Source organism: Rhinoraja longicauda, chromosome 13, assembly GCF_053455715.1.
Source record: "Rhinoraja longicauda isolate Sanriku21f chromosome 13, sRhiLon1.1, whole genome shotgun sequence".
In the NCBI taxonomy this organism is placed as follows: Eukaryota; Metazoa; Chordata; class Chondrichthyes; order Rajiformes; family Arhynchobatidae; genus Rhinoraja; species Rhinoraja longicauda.
The window spans coordinates 5,325,353-5,341,770 of NC_135965.1; the positions used below are offsets into that span (position 1 = coordinate 5,325,353).

Below are 16,418 nucleotides of genomic sequence, written 5' to 3' on the forward strand. Positions count from 1 at the left end.
AACGGCTCAATTGGTTCCTGCAAGGAATTAGATTTGGGACATTTCCCACTCTTATACTTTGAAGACTATCAAAAGTCTTAATACGAGTTTATTTTAACAGAAAGGAATGTTAGGGCAATACATATTTTGCCCATTCTGCTTTTATTTTCAATGCAAGGTAGTTCTTTTTTCCAATCACAGAAGACTCTCAGATGACGACTTTACTTAGGATTATAAGAGTTTAAACAAAAACAATCATCGGGGGGAGAGAGAGAATGGTGTAAATTTTGGGACACAAGGCCAAAACACTCATCACATTTAAGTACCAGCTGTATAAGTACCTGACATGCTGCAATCTGCAAGGCTGCCCCGATAAAGAAATTGGAAATGTAGCAATCATAGAACAAGTGCTTTAGGGGGTTGAATGAACTTTCTTTTGTACTGTAACCATTTATTATTCTATTAGGAGCCATTATGTTAGATCCACCGTGAACATAAAAAAAGTAATAAAGAGATAAATCAAAGTTGTCATTAGGTCACACCATAATTAGGTTTTGAAATTTAAATTACTTAGAAGAAAAGAACTAATCATGTACAACCAACATGGAACTAAAACATGACTGTGTGGGATGGAACTGTAGATGCTGGTTTAAACCAAAGATGGACACAAAAAGCTGGAGTAACTCAGCGGGACAGGCAGCATCTGTCTGAGCTGAGCTGAGCTGACTGAGGCAGCTTCACTGCCTGTCCCACTGAGTTACTAAAACATGACGTATAAGAAAATAACTGCAGATGCTGGTACAAATCAAAGGTATTTATTCACAAAATGCTGGAGTAACTCAGCAGGTCAGGCAGCATCTCAGGAGAGAAGGAATGGGTGACGTTTCGGGTCGAGACCCTTCTTCAGACTGAAACATGACTGTTATTCTAGTATATTTTAGTTATCATATCATATCATATATATACAGCCGGAAACAGGCCTTTTCGGCCCTCCAAGTCCGTGCCGCCCAGTGATCCCCGTACATTAACACTATCTTACACCCACTAGGGACAATTTTTTACATTTACCCAGCCAATTAACCTACATACCTGTACGTCTTTGGAGTGTGGGAGGAAACCGAAGATCTCGGAGTAAACCCACGCAGGTCACGGGGAGAACGTACAAACTCCTTACAGTGCAGCACCCGTAGTCAGGATCGAACCTGAGTCTCCGGCGCTGCATTTGCTGTAAAGCAGCAACTCTACCGCTGCGCTACCGTGCCGCCCCACGTTCTTAGAAACTGCAAGGTAGGACCTTAATTTATAGAATAGGTAAATTAATTCCCGAGCTATTTATGATGTTATAATAAATTCTATATACCAGTAAACTTATTTGTGACAAGTATTCTCCACCTACCCCACAAATTCCATGGGATTAATCTTCTGTTGATAATTCCTGATTTTGCTCAAATTCAAAATTGTTTAATATCTTCAATTAAAAAGTAAATTAATGGCAATAAAGGGAAACTAAAGCAAATAATTACATGCATTTTGAATCTTTCAAATTACATTGCATGGGTTTCTCTAGTTTTAAATGATCTGCTTCTGAAGATATTTTTCACTGGATTCAGCTTATTGCAAAAACAATTGAATTGGTTATTTCCTGGAATTAATTCCATCATTCCAACATTTAAATAACTCAAACACCAACTTCAGAAGGATACTTCTATATAAATTAATTTCCATTGCTTTGGAATAATGCTAATAGCAAATGTAGTGACTCACAAAAAGACCATTTGAAAGGAATTAGGTGGTGTTTTTTTTACAAGAGACACTGTTTAACCATTTTAAACAGAAACAAGAGGAAAAGTAGAGAAAATGGAAGTGGCATATAGAGGTCGTGGAAGGAGGCATCCCGAAAGAAAGCAACCATTTATTTCCTGCTTTCCAGCTACAGGCAACGTATCAGAGAAGTGGAGAGTTTAGACAAGCTTAGATTGATTTCTTTGAAATGTCAGAGGTTGAAGAAAGACCTGATAGAAGTATCTAAACTTTTGAGAGGCATGGAGATGGCAGAGTGTCAGAGCCTTTATGCCCAGAGTGGAAACTAGAGGGTATAGCTTTAAGATGAGAGCAGAATAGTTTAAAGGAGATGTGTGGAGCAATATATTTGTTTTAACACAAGAGTGGTGGGTGCTTGGTGCGTGCGGCCAGGGATGGTGGAGGCAGATCAATAGGGGAATTTAAGAAGCTGTTCGGTAGGCACATGGATGTGCAGGGAATGGAGGAGTATGGATCACATGCCGACAAAGGAAATTCATTTAATGACATTATGTCAGGCGCAGACAGTTGGGCCGAAGGACCTGTTCCACCACTGTTCCATTTTCTAGGAGTTTAACCACCCAGATTCATCCATCTACAGAAGAAAGGGTCATTTCTGTGAGGTACCAGCTGCCCCCAACATGCATTGACACATTAGGCAGAAGAGATTACAAACAAGTCAAAACTAAAAGGATTTTGTTTTATCAAAGGCCAATTCCAGACTTCAATAATCCATCTCAATATATATACATATGGATTGACCATGGAAACAATTGGTAGATAGGTAGTTTTACTTATTGGTGCTGCTACAATGTTTGTTGCAGCCCTGAAGGTTGCAGGATCCATGAAATGCACTTTCAAAATAACTAACTTTATCTTTGTGCCGAGTAAACTTCAGTGCATAAGCAAAAATGACATAAAGCACAATGGTTTTATACACGAAAGTGGTTTATTGATTTCTTCAAAGCATTACCGAGTTTTACAATGTATGATTAATTGCAATTGTTCTGAAAGTTATCAATCCAGATATGAAAGAGCACTAGTCCTTTCTGCAGAAGCATGGTATGATCACCTTAAACAGGCATCTCCAATAAAACCCAAATGTTGAAAATGGCGCAAGTATCCTGTGCAGGATCAAAAGAAAACAAATAGAATGAGCCTTTCAGTGACACCGGTTTCCAACAATGTTTTGCTCAGTTGAGAACATTTAATTCAGAAGCATTTAATTCTTAAAACCATATATTTAAATCCAATTAAATGAGAAATGTTACTGTTGGCCCTAATTTGGGTTACCCATTACAGTGATCCTGCAGTCATTCAATACGACGCCAAGCCTCTCACTGAATAGAGAAATAACACACTTTTTTTGAAAAACAAAAGTCATATGTGAATTTCTCATCAGCTTGCTTCGGGGATTGGTGCCGGATATTAAATATGCAGCTGTTAAAAATGGCTGAATTTGATTTCAGAGGCACGATAAAATTTGAATGATGTCTGGACATGAAGGCAGATAAATGAGACCAAAGACAATTCAGTGCATGCTGAAATGCACTTCGGTCATCTGTCCTGATATCTCCTCCTGTGGGTTAGTGTTAATAACATTTGTATTAATAACTGCCCTGGGACATTTTTATTAAAATAAATTGTTCCACCAGTGCAAGTTGGTGCTGTTGCATTGGATGAAACAGAACACAAGAATGAATTGCGAGTCACGAGGCTTACGTGGTTTAATCATCAACATATTCAAATGGCTCTGGAGGCTCAGGCTCTTCCTCCTCCTCCTCAATCTTGGGTCCATGAGCAGGAACGGGTTCCACAAGCTCCTCTATCTCTTCACTGGTATCCTTCAGAATTATAATCCCACCAATTGACAACTGCAAAAACAACACATTTCAATGTGGTATAACAACCAAATTCATTAGCGTAAAAAGCATTTTATAATTTCGGATGATTTCAAAGTAGAGATTAAACATACTCTAAATCATCTGTATGACAAATGAAATACGTAAAACATTGTTTAAAAAGTTAATATAAAGAAAAACTGCATTAATTCAGCACACTTGGGAATTTGGTGATGCCAGAATGGTAAATTTTCCAGACTATTGGATATTATTCCTACATACTGATTTTGGATGTCACACTGGATAATAAATTCTTCAGTGCCCCTGGGAGCACGGGGAACATGACAACAATTAGTTGCACGGAGGCATGGAACTGGGTCCCAAAGAGTTGAAAGGGAAGATAGACACAAAAAGCTGGAGTAACTTAATGGGACAGGCAACATCTCTGGAGAGAAGGAACAGGTGACGTTTTGGGTCGAGACCCTTCTTCAGACCCGTGTTGAAAGGGAACACAGGAACCAGGACACATCGTATGAAAAGAAACGCAAACACAAAAGGAAACGGTAAAACAAAGTTTCCTTTCATACTTTGTGTCCTGGTTCCTGTGTTCCTCTTGTGTCTGTTGAACAAGCATGAAGACCAAAGAGCCAGTATTACTGCATCCTCGGTTCCCATACTAGTTTTGTTCAATTACATTCTCCTGTCCCTGATCAAATCGAAATTAATATTTAACTCAAGAAATGTTGTGGTATTTTTGATCATGCTATTGAGATAACATTCTGTTATGTCAATGTCTGTGGCTCAAACCACAGTACAGCTCTTTAGTGTCAAACTTCAATAAAACCAAGGTATTTCAGGCAAACATAATTGCTCTACATCTCACTAGTTTCCTCCAAGTGCCAACAATGCTGAACTAGAGTATGACACATCCCCCATATTGTCGTGGGGACACAAGAGACTGGAGATGCTGGAATTTGGAGCACTAATCAAACTGTTGGAGCAGTAATTGTAGAGAAAGTGAAAGCGGGAGAGAGTTGGGGAAAGAGAGAAGGAAATTTTGTAATATCAGGTTGAGATCTTGCATTAGGACTGAAAGTGAAGATAGCCAGTATAAAGAGGAGAGGGGGAAGAATGAGACCAGGGCCGGTAGGTGACAAGTGGACCTGAAAGGGATTGAAAGATGAAGGCCAGATAGATCTAGTGGGGGGGGGGGTCTACATAAACCAGAGGAATGGCACCTAGTATTCCACCCGGGTGACCTGCAACCCAATGGCATGACAGTACAAGTAAAGGATGTCTAACTTGGGTAAAGGTGGAGACAGCAGCTGTGTTATGATGCAAGAACACAAGGGCTACCAGTAAGAAAGTGAGAATGGGAACCATTGGGGAAGAGATGAAGGGCAGATGAAACCAAATTGGGGGAGAGGATCCAGTGGATGAAACATATGGGTTGTAAGTGGATGGAACCAGGAGTAGGAGGATGGAAATGGGTGAAGGGAGCTAGACAGGAGAGGGTCATAAAGGGAGGTGGATTGGAAGGAGAGGGGGATGAACAAAGACTGTTAAATCTTCATAAATAACAATAATAATTAGTGCCTACGAGTTCAAGTTGGACAAATCAGTAAAATATTTTGTACCCGTATAAGCAAATTGAGGGTAATTACAATTAACAGGCTGCAGCACTTTCAACAATTTAACTGACCCACATTAAAAATGCATGCAACAAGTCGGAATTAAAAGTAACAAGGGCGAAGGAAATACCATTCAGACACACATTTTCATAAACCATAACACAGCTCAGAGCCTTTCCAAATCGATAGGAAATGTTCCACAAAAATATTCAACCTGACTTGGACATCCATTACTTATGCTGCACTATTGTCTAATTTATATAATAAAACAGAGATAAAAGAGAAAGTTAAAAAGGTTAATCAAAAAAATAGAAAGAACATGAAAAAAAGATAAATGTTTACAAAGGTCCAAAGGACAGGTGACAGAAGTGGGGTTAAAGGAGTATCTTACGAGTGGGAGAAATCCAGTGATGGAATTACAGAAGTTGGGACCTACTCAGCTAAAGGTATGACAGCTGATGGTGGATTTTTGGAAATGGTTATTGCAAAAGAGAACAAGGTAAATGAATATTGAGTTCATTTAAGAGAGGCGTCTGGACTAATGGGAAAGATGAGCAATTTCCCCCAAGGTTTTAAACAAATGGGAGCCAATGAGAATTAATAATCACAAAAATGTTAAGCTAATGAGCTTCACTGCCAATTGGGATGTGGGTCATATTTTTTATTTCTCACAGTTTTGGGGAATGTAAGATGGAAGGTTGTGAAAGAACTTTAATAAGTAAGTAAGTAAGTAAGTAAGTAAGTAAGTAAGTAAGTAAGTAAGTAAGTAAGGAGTTAACAACATGGAGAGACTGAGCTGTGGCCAAATTGACAGTTCTTAAGTTGCAAGTTGTTGGCTTTCATTAAAGTCTGGTTCCGTCTGGGATTGTGGCTGGGGGAAGAATACAGGAGGAATGGATTACCAGGTTACACAGTTTATGGCAGGGACCGCACATTCTAATTAAATGGAATCTCAATTAATTCAAAACAGAATGGCGGACAAGCAGTTTTACATCATACAGTAGAAAGTTGTCAAGTGAGATGGGGATGAGGTAGAAGTGACTGTCATAAGTTGACTTGTTAGTAAGGAACCGGCCTGGGATATGGAGGAAAAAAAACATTGTAGGAGATTCCACGACAAATTTCTGCCTCATGTTTTTGGCCCATGTCTGTAACTCCTACTTTACAACAATAAATCGCAGTCATACTGAAGCAATTATTAAGCCATTAACTGACATAATTGCAAGTTTAGGACTGGTTTAGTTGCACGGTTTGAAAACAATCCTTACAGGTTTAAATGGTTGGTATCTGCAAGCTTCTGGCATTGCCAAGATTTTAAGTTGTGCAGGCATTACTCGAGCTGGGTTCTCCAATAGATGAGTGTTTGGCTCTGGTTCTTTCTTCTTTTCTTTTTCTTTGTCTTCATCTTTCTTCTCCACCTCTTCCTGGAAAGGAAAAAAACTTTAATTAGCGCAAGACCACATCTATAGACTAAAACTCCTGTTTCTTTGTTTGTTTGTTCCTGAACTACAGCCAAAACAGTGCACCATAGAGCGACAATTTTAGGCCCACCTTACTCACCGCCGTCCCTTTGGTGCTAATGGACGGTTTCATTGAAATCAGTGTTATATTTTATAGTTATTCACATTTTAAGGTTTTAATCTATTTAGGGAGGGAAGGGGAGGGAGGGTGGGAGGGAAGGGGAGGTGGTGAAGGGAGGATAAGGGGGTTGAGGGGGATGGAGTGGGGGGAGAGGAAGGGGGGGAGGAGAAGGGGGATTGGAGGGGAAGGGGTGAGGGGGAGAGGGAGCTGCACCAATGCAGGAGAGGTTTGGGCCCAACGGGTCCACTTGGTCTAGTTTACAATAACATTGCCTATCTAATTTTATAAAACTACCATTTTAAGTTCTTATGAGCATTGAATTGTTTTTAAAAGGAGGTTTAACTATTTTTTGAGATTCCAAATTTGGAAAGTGAAAGGGAAAACATAATTCTCTCTCTACATTTTCCCGACCAGATTATTTCAATGCATGTAACTCTTACACACGTCTGTCCACTTCATACTTACCACTTCCATTTTTTCCTCCTCTTTTTCTTTTCCCTTCTCTTTTTCTTTCTCCTTCTTCTTTGCTTTGGCAGTGGTTGATAGGACAGCTGTAGAAACCTAGGCATTGAACAGGTAACACATTTATATTTCAAGCATCAAGTCAAAATGAGAAAAATGAAAAAAAAATCACATTTTTAAATAATGAATTCATGGCCCAAATTTGTGACTGCAATAGTAGCATCAACAAAATATCACAACTTTCTATCTTGTGAAAATAAGAAACAAACTTGCTTGACTATCTGTAAAAATTAGTAATGGCCAGACTGACTAAGAACTGCTGCACAAACTAGTTGAAAATCAGAAACTGACAATAAAGGCAGAAATACTCAACTTGCATTTTGCTTAGTTTTTCAAAATTCAAAATGTGAATTAAAATTGGGAAAGAAATTTAAGATATAAATTCATAAAGAGTTTTCATATTTTATAAGCGAACAAAAAAAAGTTTTTCTTCTCTTTCGAATATGATTAGGTATTAGAGCATATGCTATATAGCTTTTACGTGTGGAAATATCTTGTGAAATAGACCTTTTCCTTTTCTTTCTCCTTAGGAACCTCCAGTGCAGCAGGGTAAGCAAATGTCGAGGGCTTGCAGTTGGATTTGTACTGGACTTTAGGCATCTGTGAACAAAGTATACCATTCATGTAGTGTTCAAAGGTTATTGAACAAACTATAAAAATAAGGCCAGAAAAATACATTTTATAATACTGTATGTCTAATTCAATGTATTTAGAAGAGGGAAGGAAAATGTGATTTTATATGGAACCATCTACAATCTGTGTCTTCCCATGACATTTTACAACCAATAGAGCACATCGGCAGTGTAGACATTACGTATATAAGAATATTTAGAAAGAAAAAAGAATGGGCAAGACACAGAATAATTATTCTGCTCGACTCCAAATACTGTTGTGGATATAAATACATTTATATTTAAGATATTGTTGGGGGGGGGGGGGGGGGGAGAATGACTATTCAGGAGAAAGCAACAGCTGCAGCCAGGCCTGTGGCAGAAGGATTGGCTCTGAACCACAAAAAGAGAAGAGTGACAAGGCTATAGTGACAGGTCACGCGATAGTCAGGGAGAGCAGACAGCAGATTGTGTCAACAAACAGGAGTCCAGGATATTGCGTTGCCTCCCTGGTGTCAGGGTCAAGGATGTCTCCGAGAAGCTGCAGAACAATCTCAAAGCCAGACGTCATTGTGCATAGGTATTTACAGAATTTTGTATTTCAGGTTTCTAATGTTTGCAATATTTTTCTATTCGACTTAAATTGAGCACAGGTTTAACATTTCATTATAATGCAGCCCTGATGAACATATCCGGTATTTCGTAAAACTGATAACTTGCAAAGTGATTATTCTGAAATCCTTGTGGTTTGCCATTTGATTCACTGGTGATGTTTCTTGATCTCCCTTGAAACTCACTAGGGTCCCATTTCCTAAACATTTTTTGGAAATCACCAGGGCCCCATTTCTCGCACTCTCTTAACTTTATCGGGGCATGTTTGTCCTTGAAACAATGGAATGAAGGAAAAAATACACAAATGAAGTTACCTTGAGATCCTTGTTCAGTCCAATTACTGCAGTTGGAGTGAAGGCCAGGGACAAGAAATGTGAATGAGGGAACCAGAACCAAAATTGAGTGAACACCAGCACTCCTACAACTGAGGGCATGTGGGTGTGTCCTGTCCGTGACTGGAGCGAAATGGTCATATTGCGACCACCTATCAAAAGAAAGAAATTAAATCATCTTACTTCATCACCTGATGTTCCTGTCTTTAGACATTTTACACTTCAGAGATACATTGTGGAAACAGGCCCTTCAGCCCACCGAGTCCACACCAAACAGTGATCACCCCGAACACTAGCTCTATGCTACATATTAGGGACAATTTACTGACTCCAATTAACCCACAAACCTGTAGAACTTTGAAGTGTGGGAGAAAACTGGAGTATCCGGGGAAATCCCACGTGGTCACGGGGAGAACATATAAACACAGTACAGACAGCGCCCGTAGCATGGATCAAGTCCGGGTCTCTGGCGTTGTAAGGCAGCAACTCTACCGCTGCGCCATTGTTATGTGATTTTATGACAATACGTTGATCCCCGGAAACAGCACAACCAGTAGAAGCCTCGAGAATGGAGCAGCTTGGACTGCTGCATCTCATTCACTATACAATTCAAGCTATTTTGAATATATCCTGAACTTCAATAGAGGGGGGTGGAAGGGAGAAAAAAAAAAATCACATTTTCCTCTCTTACATCACACAACTCAAAAGAAAACATTTTTGGAGCCTTCTGCTTATTTTATACAATAATATTCATATTTTTAGCTGCCAAAGGTGTGGAATTCCCTTCGTAAACTACTGAACTCTCCCACTTTCTCCCTTTTGGATGCTTCTTAAAACTTGCCCCTTTGATTGATCTTTTAAATACTTGCCCCAACATCACCCTTGTCACAGTGCTAAATGTTGTTTGACAACACCTTTACGATGTGCCTCGGGATGCCTTTGTCATATTAATGACACAAAGCCACTGGAAATAAAATTACACTTTACCGCAACTGTAGTTTCACCTAATGCCAAACAGAATTTGCTATATGTAAAATGATCCAAGATGTTCACTTCCAAAATGTGCAGCCGAGTTCACATCAGAATAGTCCCAACATTCAAATACATTGTCTTTTCATCCATTCATAATCTCTTTACATTGCAAGTCACAGTTGCATAACTGATGCAAATTTTAGATTCATCTCATGAGTTGACTTCAAGCCAATATGGATTCAATTAGTTATGCAGTAACCCTAGTATAATCGATTTGGATGGTCAAGATGTTTCAATTAAAGGATTAGCTGGATGATACATCAGGTCGAAGAACAATTTGTTTTTCCAGATGACTGAACATGTATTAATGGTGCTTGAAGTACAGCATTACTGTAAAAGGACGTTTCAGCAGAATTAGAATGGACAGTTAAAACAGCATACGTAAGGCCACTTATCAAGTTAATTTTGAATTAACTTTTCTAGCGAGCGACTCCAGAAATATGAGGCATAAACTTAAAATTAAAGCTAGACTTTTCGGAAATAATTGAAAACTTCAAAACAGTGACATATGTTTATTAGACTTAGAATAAATGGGCTCTTTATCAGTTGGAGTGGTGTGACTCGTGAAGGACTCCAGCTATTGGTGTTTGCCCTGAAATGATTCATATTTGCATAATGACCTGGGGAATAGTATGATATGTTTGCAAGTTTGACATTATATGAAACAGATGGAAGGGCACGTTGTGATGAGCCCATGGCAATTCTGGAACAGGATATAGACAGATTGAGCAATTGAGCAAAAACCTGGCAAATGAAGTTTAATGCGGGGTAGTTTGAGGTCATAGACAATAGATGATAGACAATAGGTGCAGGAGTAGGCCATTCGGCCCTTCGAGCCAGCACCGCCATTCAATGTGATCATGGCTGATCATTCTCAATCAGTACCCTGTTCCTGCCTTCTCTCCATACCCCCTGACTCCGCTATCCTTAAGAGCTCTATCTAGTTTTTTTTTGTTGTTTTTTTTAAATGTTAAAAAAAAAATTTTTTTTTTAAATCTCTCTCCACCTCCCTTCCCCCTCTCTCCACCTCCCTTCCCCCTCTCTCCACCTCCCTTCCCCCTCTCTCCACCTCCCTCCCCCTCTCTCCACCTCCCTTCCCCCTCTCTCCACCTCCCTTCCCCCTCTCTCCACCTCCCTCCCCTCTCTCCACCTCTCTCCGCCTCCCTCCCCCCCTCTCTCCGCCTCCCTCCCCCCTCTCTCCACCTCCCTTCCCCCTCTCTCCACCTCCCTTCCCCCTCTCTCCACCTCCCTCCCCTCTCTCCCCCCTCTCTCCGCCTCCCTCCCCCCTCTCTCCGCCTCCCTCCCCCCTCTCTCCGCCTCCCTCCCCCCTCTCTCCGCCTCCCTCCCCCCTCTCTCCGCCTCCCTCCCCCCTCTCTCCGCCTCCCTCCCCCCTCTCTCTGCCTCCCTCCCCCCTCCCCCCTCTCTCCGCCTCCCTCCCCCCTCCCCCCTCTCTCCACCTCCCTCCCCCCTCTCTCCACCTCCCTCCCCCCTCTCTCCACCTCCCTCCCCCCTGTACTTTGGTGAGAGCAAAGAAAAGGCAGATTATCATATCGATGGAGAGATATCAAAATGAGTAAAGATCAGAGGGATATACAGTAGGTGTTCCAGTGTACGAATCAAAAAAGATTTGCAGGCAAGTCCAACATGTGGTTAAGGAGGCAAATGGCATATTGGCCTTTATCTGTTAAACTGCGAAAATGGCTTGAAAGCGCCTGCACTAATATGTCTCAGTTTTCTTCTGAGCATCTTGTATGAATGTTTGGAGATTTGAATCAGGTGTAAAGATTTGGCTATTAGTACTTATTATTTCTCTTCTACAGCACAGCTATAGAAATCAAATGAATAATTTAATGTAATCTGCATCTAAAAAATATAAAAGCCAAAATAAACATGGCTTCTCTGAAGACAAAGGCGGGAAAGAATATAATGGGCAATAAGGAAATGACCCGAGATATGAAACAAACATTTTGTGTCGAACTGCATGCTTGAAGACACCATTTATGTCATAAATATTCAGAAAATGAAGATTTAATGACAATAAGAAATTAAAAAGTGATTAGTATAATTGAAACAGAGTTCTGAAGAGATTCAGGAGAGTATTACATATTATCTCATTGATTTGATCATCTGAGTTTAAGGTTTCTAAAAGAGGTAGTTATAGGGAGGGGATACAATAGTGACAATTTTACAAAGTTCCTTATATTCTGGAATAGTTCCATCAGCTTGGCATTAATGTGAAATACACATACATACAAGGAAGAGGGTAATAACGGACTATAGACCAGTTAGTCTGATAAAATGGTAACAGAAGATGTAGAAATTCACAATATGATTAGGAAGAGTCAACCTGGTTACATTAAAGGGACAACATATGTGAGAAACCCACTCAGTGTTTTCTTGAGGAAAATGATGGGTCTCAAGGTAGCCTTTACATTACCTGCATCAAGAATGCCTTGAGCTAGGATAGCACCAAACTTGGCCATCACGTCATCGTGCTTGTCGTTGATGACCTTCGCATAAAGCTGACGGAATTGCGTGACCTGGCAAATACCACAGCACAGCAAATCAATGACGAATATGTAGAACGAAAAACATCAACACCACCCAGATTCCATTACTCACCCGTCCACCTGAGCTAATTTATAAAGACCAATTAACCTAGCAATCAGAATCCAGAGCACTTGTGATACCTACAAAGCAACAGGGAGAATATGCAAACTGCACATAGATGGCACCAGTGGTCAAGATTGAAATCTTATTGCTCAAGCTACAAGGCTCTGAATTAAACCTTTTCATTATCACCGTTTTATTTTATTTATTAAAATACAAAAAAATAATGCAGAACACAAGCACAGGCTTCAAAATCCACATGGATATAATTAAGTATGCTGTAGACACAAGGAACTCGAAATGTTGCTTTACAAAAAAAGATACCAGTGCTGGAGTAATTCAGCAGGTCGGGCAACATCTATGGAAAATATGGACAGAATTTGTTTTGGTTCTGGAGCCTTCTTCAGACTGGACACAAACAACTGCAGCTGCTGGTTAAATAAAAAAAGTGCTGGAGTAACTCTGCAGGTCAGGCAGCATCTCTGGAGAACATGGACAAGCAATGGGTCAGGGGACGAGTCGAGTTACTCCAGCACTTGATGTCTTATGTTGTGCCTTCTTGATCTTCCTGTATGTTGTTCTTCCTTTATCTTTCTTGCTGTTGAAATGAAGTGCTATGTCGGTTGACTACAATGCATGCATAATTATATTTTGTATTCAAGCCGATCATTCCCAAATCACATTGAGGTTGGCCACCTGATCCCAGCCTGATATCTATGGACCCATTCATCTGATTTGAACTCAACCATGTGTACCTGATTCGAGTCAACGTGGGATTTGCCATGCTGAGCCAGCTCAGTACTTTATTTGGGTCAGCATTATTTGCTAATAATGATTAAATATTCCCTGTTCCTGATCAACGGTTCAATAGAATATTTCAGATTGGTATATTTACTGTGACAGGTCAGGTCGCGTATGAAAGAAAATTACAAGTTTTAGAGTTCAGATCAGGTTGAGATTGTGATGGTTAGCTTAGATTTCAGTTTTATTCAAGTTGCTCTTTCTTTAAGGCTCAATTTGTACATAATTTCCCTTCCTTTAATTTGTGCTATATACTTCTTACAAAAATAACTAAGTCAGAAAGTTCTAAGAGCAACAGTACTCAGAGGCAACAGCAAACAGAAAGCTTATTATCCCAAGGAAGAGCTAGTTCAACACTTTCTTGAACCACTGAGATCAAAATGGTGGCAGCACTCCCAATAATGACATTCAGATGCCAATTCCAGATTTTGACCTAACAATAATATAGGAACAGTTACACTCGTGTCTGGATAGTGGGAAACCTAGGACGCAATCTTTCGGGCGATGGAATTCCAATGCAACTCTTCTCCCCATCCGCTTGCAAATGTTGTATTCAAGCTTACCTTTGGACAGGTGATCTCTGTCTGCTGGATTAGGAGAAGGGCAGATGCAATCAGAGCCCCCTGGCGGACGTAATTCACTGGATCATTAGTCATTGGCTCCAAAAGATTTATAGCTTCCTGCAAAAGAACAGAAATGAAAGGAACAATAAGTGCAAAAATCAATGTCGTGCTGGATTGTAGGCTTCATTCTAGATCTTTTAACACAGTCAATTAAAACAAAACTACAACATGTTCCAAAAGTGGTCATCCAATTTGCATAAGAACTCCTCAAAGTCATAAGATCATAAGTGATAGGAGCAGAAGTAGGCCATTCGGCCCATCAAGTCTACTCCGCCATTCAATCATGGCTGATTTATCTGTCCCTCCTAACCCCATTCTTCCCATAACCCCTCACACCCGCCAAAGTAGAGGAGACTGCAGAGAAAACAGTAAATGCAGAATGATCAATGGGAACAATTTGTTGTTTAACTTTCAGGTTTGTTTGGGATCCTGCACAAACTAATGCTCTGGACCGAACAGTAACATTCTCTTTTGATATCTCAAAGTTATTTGATTAGGCATTCGTATTCAAAGCATTTCTTCAATTACCTTCCACAACATATATCAGATCAGTTTCAAATGAGCATCCATTGGTCAAGGATTCTGACCATTAAATATTCCAGCTATGCCCTGCACATGTCCCTGGTTTTGTAGCAAAAATTAAAACTGCTGTTAAAATGTGTTGTATTTACTGATATTATGTCCTGCAGAGTCTTGCCCAGTTTAAATAATGATAACATAGCTTCAATTTTGCACAAGAGCGAAATGGAACGTGTGCTGATCTATTTAATAATCAAAACTATGTGGTCTCACCTTATTGCCAGTTCCAGCACAACATATGCCGAGAGCTAAGGCAGCACCATATCGGACATGAGGGTTATAACTTTCAGAAAGCAGAGACACCACACTTGGACACTGTTCTGGTGTTCTATAAAACATGGAAAACATTAACTACATTATTTTAAATCAAAAATATTACATTCAAAATGTTGAAATGTACCCAATAGCAACTATACATGGACGGCACGGTAGCGCAGCGGTAGAGTTGCTGCTTTACAGCGAATGCAGCGCTGGAGACTCAGGTTCGATCCTGACTACGGGTGCTGTACTGTAAGGAGTTTGTACGTTCTCCCCGTGACCTGCGTGGGTTTTCTCCGAGATCTTCGGTTTCCTCCCACACTCCAAAGACGTACAAGTATGTAGGTTAATTGACTGGGTAAATGTAAAAATTGTCCCTAGTGTGTGTAGGATAGTGTTAGTGTGCAGGGATCACTGGGCGGTGCGGACTTGGTGGGCCGAAAAGGCCTGTTTCCGCGCTGTATCTGAAATATGAAAAAAAAAGGGGGGGAAATCTCCTGTTGGTTTTACCAATCGCTTGATTTTGATGACTAATATTAATGGCCTAGAACGTAACTCAGAACGCATAAGTAAACCCAAATGAAAATTGCTGCCTATGTGCACTTTAAAAAAAATATGACAAAATGGTAGTTCTGTTGATGTCATTATTCTACTTCCACAGACAGGACAACCACCAACATGTCATGATTTAAATTCCAGTATTTAAAGGACATGCTTAATATGCATGCTAAGGTGGAAGAAAAAGAAAACAGGTCAGAGATAGGTGAAAAAATAATGCCTCTCCAGAGGTGCTGGAAGAGTACAAGATAGTTCTTTTTGTTCTTGCAGCAAAAGAAGCAAGCTAGTAATATAGGGAAATGTGCATTTTCTCTTCTTCAGCTTCCATTTTCTGTAACTTCCATGTTGAATGCCCTTTTAATAGTAGGAGATAAATCATGCAGATCTTCATACCTGAAGTTCACAAAATGCTGGAGTAACTCAGCAGGTCAGGCTGCCTGACCTGCTGAGTTACTCCAGCATTTCGTGAATAAATACCTTCGATTTGTACCAGCATCTGCAGTTATTTTCTTACTCTTTCATACCTGATGTTAAATGGTTATGAAAAGCACAAATCACATTACCACATTAGAAGAGTTTAAAAAAGGTTATGACACGATGTACCTCATTTTAGTGTTGAGTTTCACACCTGCTATCAACATCCCACCAGAATCCCTCTTGCAATTAGTAAAGAGAGACAAGGAAAGGTGGAGTTTCACAGTACAGAAGCATTGTGGTATCTGTTCAGGTTTTATGCACACCTGCTTAAGAAAACCACTGATAAAGTACCAGAGTCGTTGATGGCTTTTATAGTTGACAGATTTATGTAGTCCATGATCCTCTACCCCAAGCTATCCTGAGTTGGAAACCCAAGCGTCATTCTGAGTGGCATTATAACAGGAAGAGCAGACGGACATAGTTGCTTCCTGGCAAAATAGTCATCTTTATTCTGTATATTTATAATGAACTGTAAGAATCTTCAAATGTTTCTGGCACAGCCCTTTGACCAGAACCAAAAACATAGAATTCAATGGTGAATTTGACCACAACTTGGCAAACATGGCTACCA

General features: G+C 40.1%; 2 protein-coding genes across 2 annotated transcripts in view; one reads left to right on the plus strand and one right to left on the minus strand.

The window, feature by feature from the left end:
- Positions 1 to 16,418, plus strand: part of eif4e2 (eukaryotic translation initiation factor 4E family member 2) — a 400,744-nt gene that overhangs the window by 259,763 nt on the left and 124,563 nt on the right. The gene's annotated exons all lie outside the window — the stretch shown is intronic.
- The window catches only part of psmd1 (proteasome 26S subunit, non-ATPase 1), an 82,185-nt gene continuing 68,481 nt past the window's right edge, over positions 2,715 to 16,418 (minus strand). The window contains exons 17-25 of the mRNA XM_078410236.1: positions 14,768 to 14,882; positions 13,916 to 14,032; positions 12,379 to 12,481; positions 8,892 to 9,061; positions 7,862 to 7,954; positions 7,298 to 7,393; positions 6,520 to 6,675; positions 3,502 to 3,653; positions 2,715 to 2,903 (exon numbers count right to left, since the gene is read on the minus strand). Of these exons, the coding sequence (XP_078266362.1) occupies positions 3,507 to 3,653; positions 6,520 to 6,675; positions 7,298 to 7,393; positions 7,862 to 7,954; positions 8,892 to 9,061; positions 12,379 to 12,481; positions 13,916 to 14,032; positions 14,768 to 14,882 (997 nt within the window). The 3' untranslated portion in view covers positions 2,715 to 2,903; positions 3,502 to 3,506. The remainder of the gene's footprint in view (positions 2,904 to 3,501; positions 3,654 to 6,519; positions 6,676 to 7,297; positions 7,394 to 7,861; positions 7,955 to 8,891; positions 9,062 to 12,378; positions 12,482 to 13,915; positions 14,033 to 14,767; positions 14,883 to 16,418) is intronic.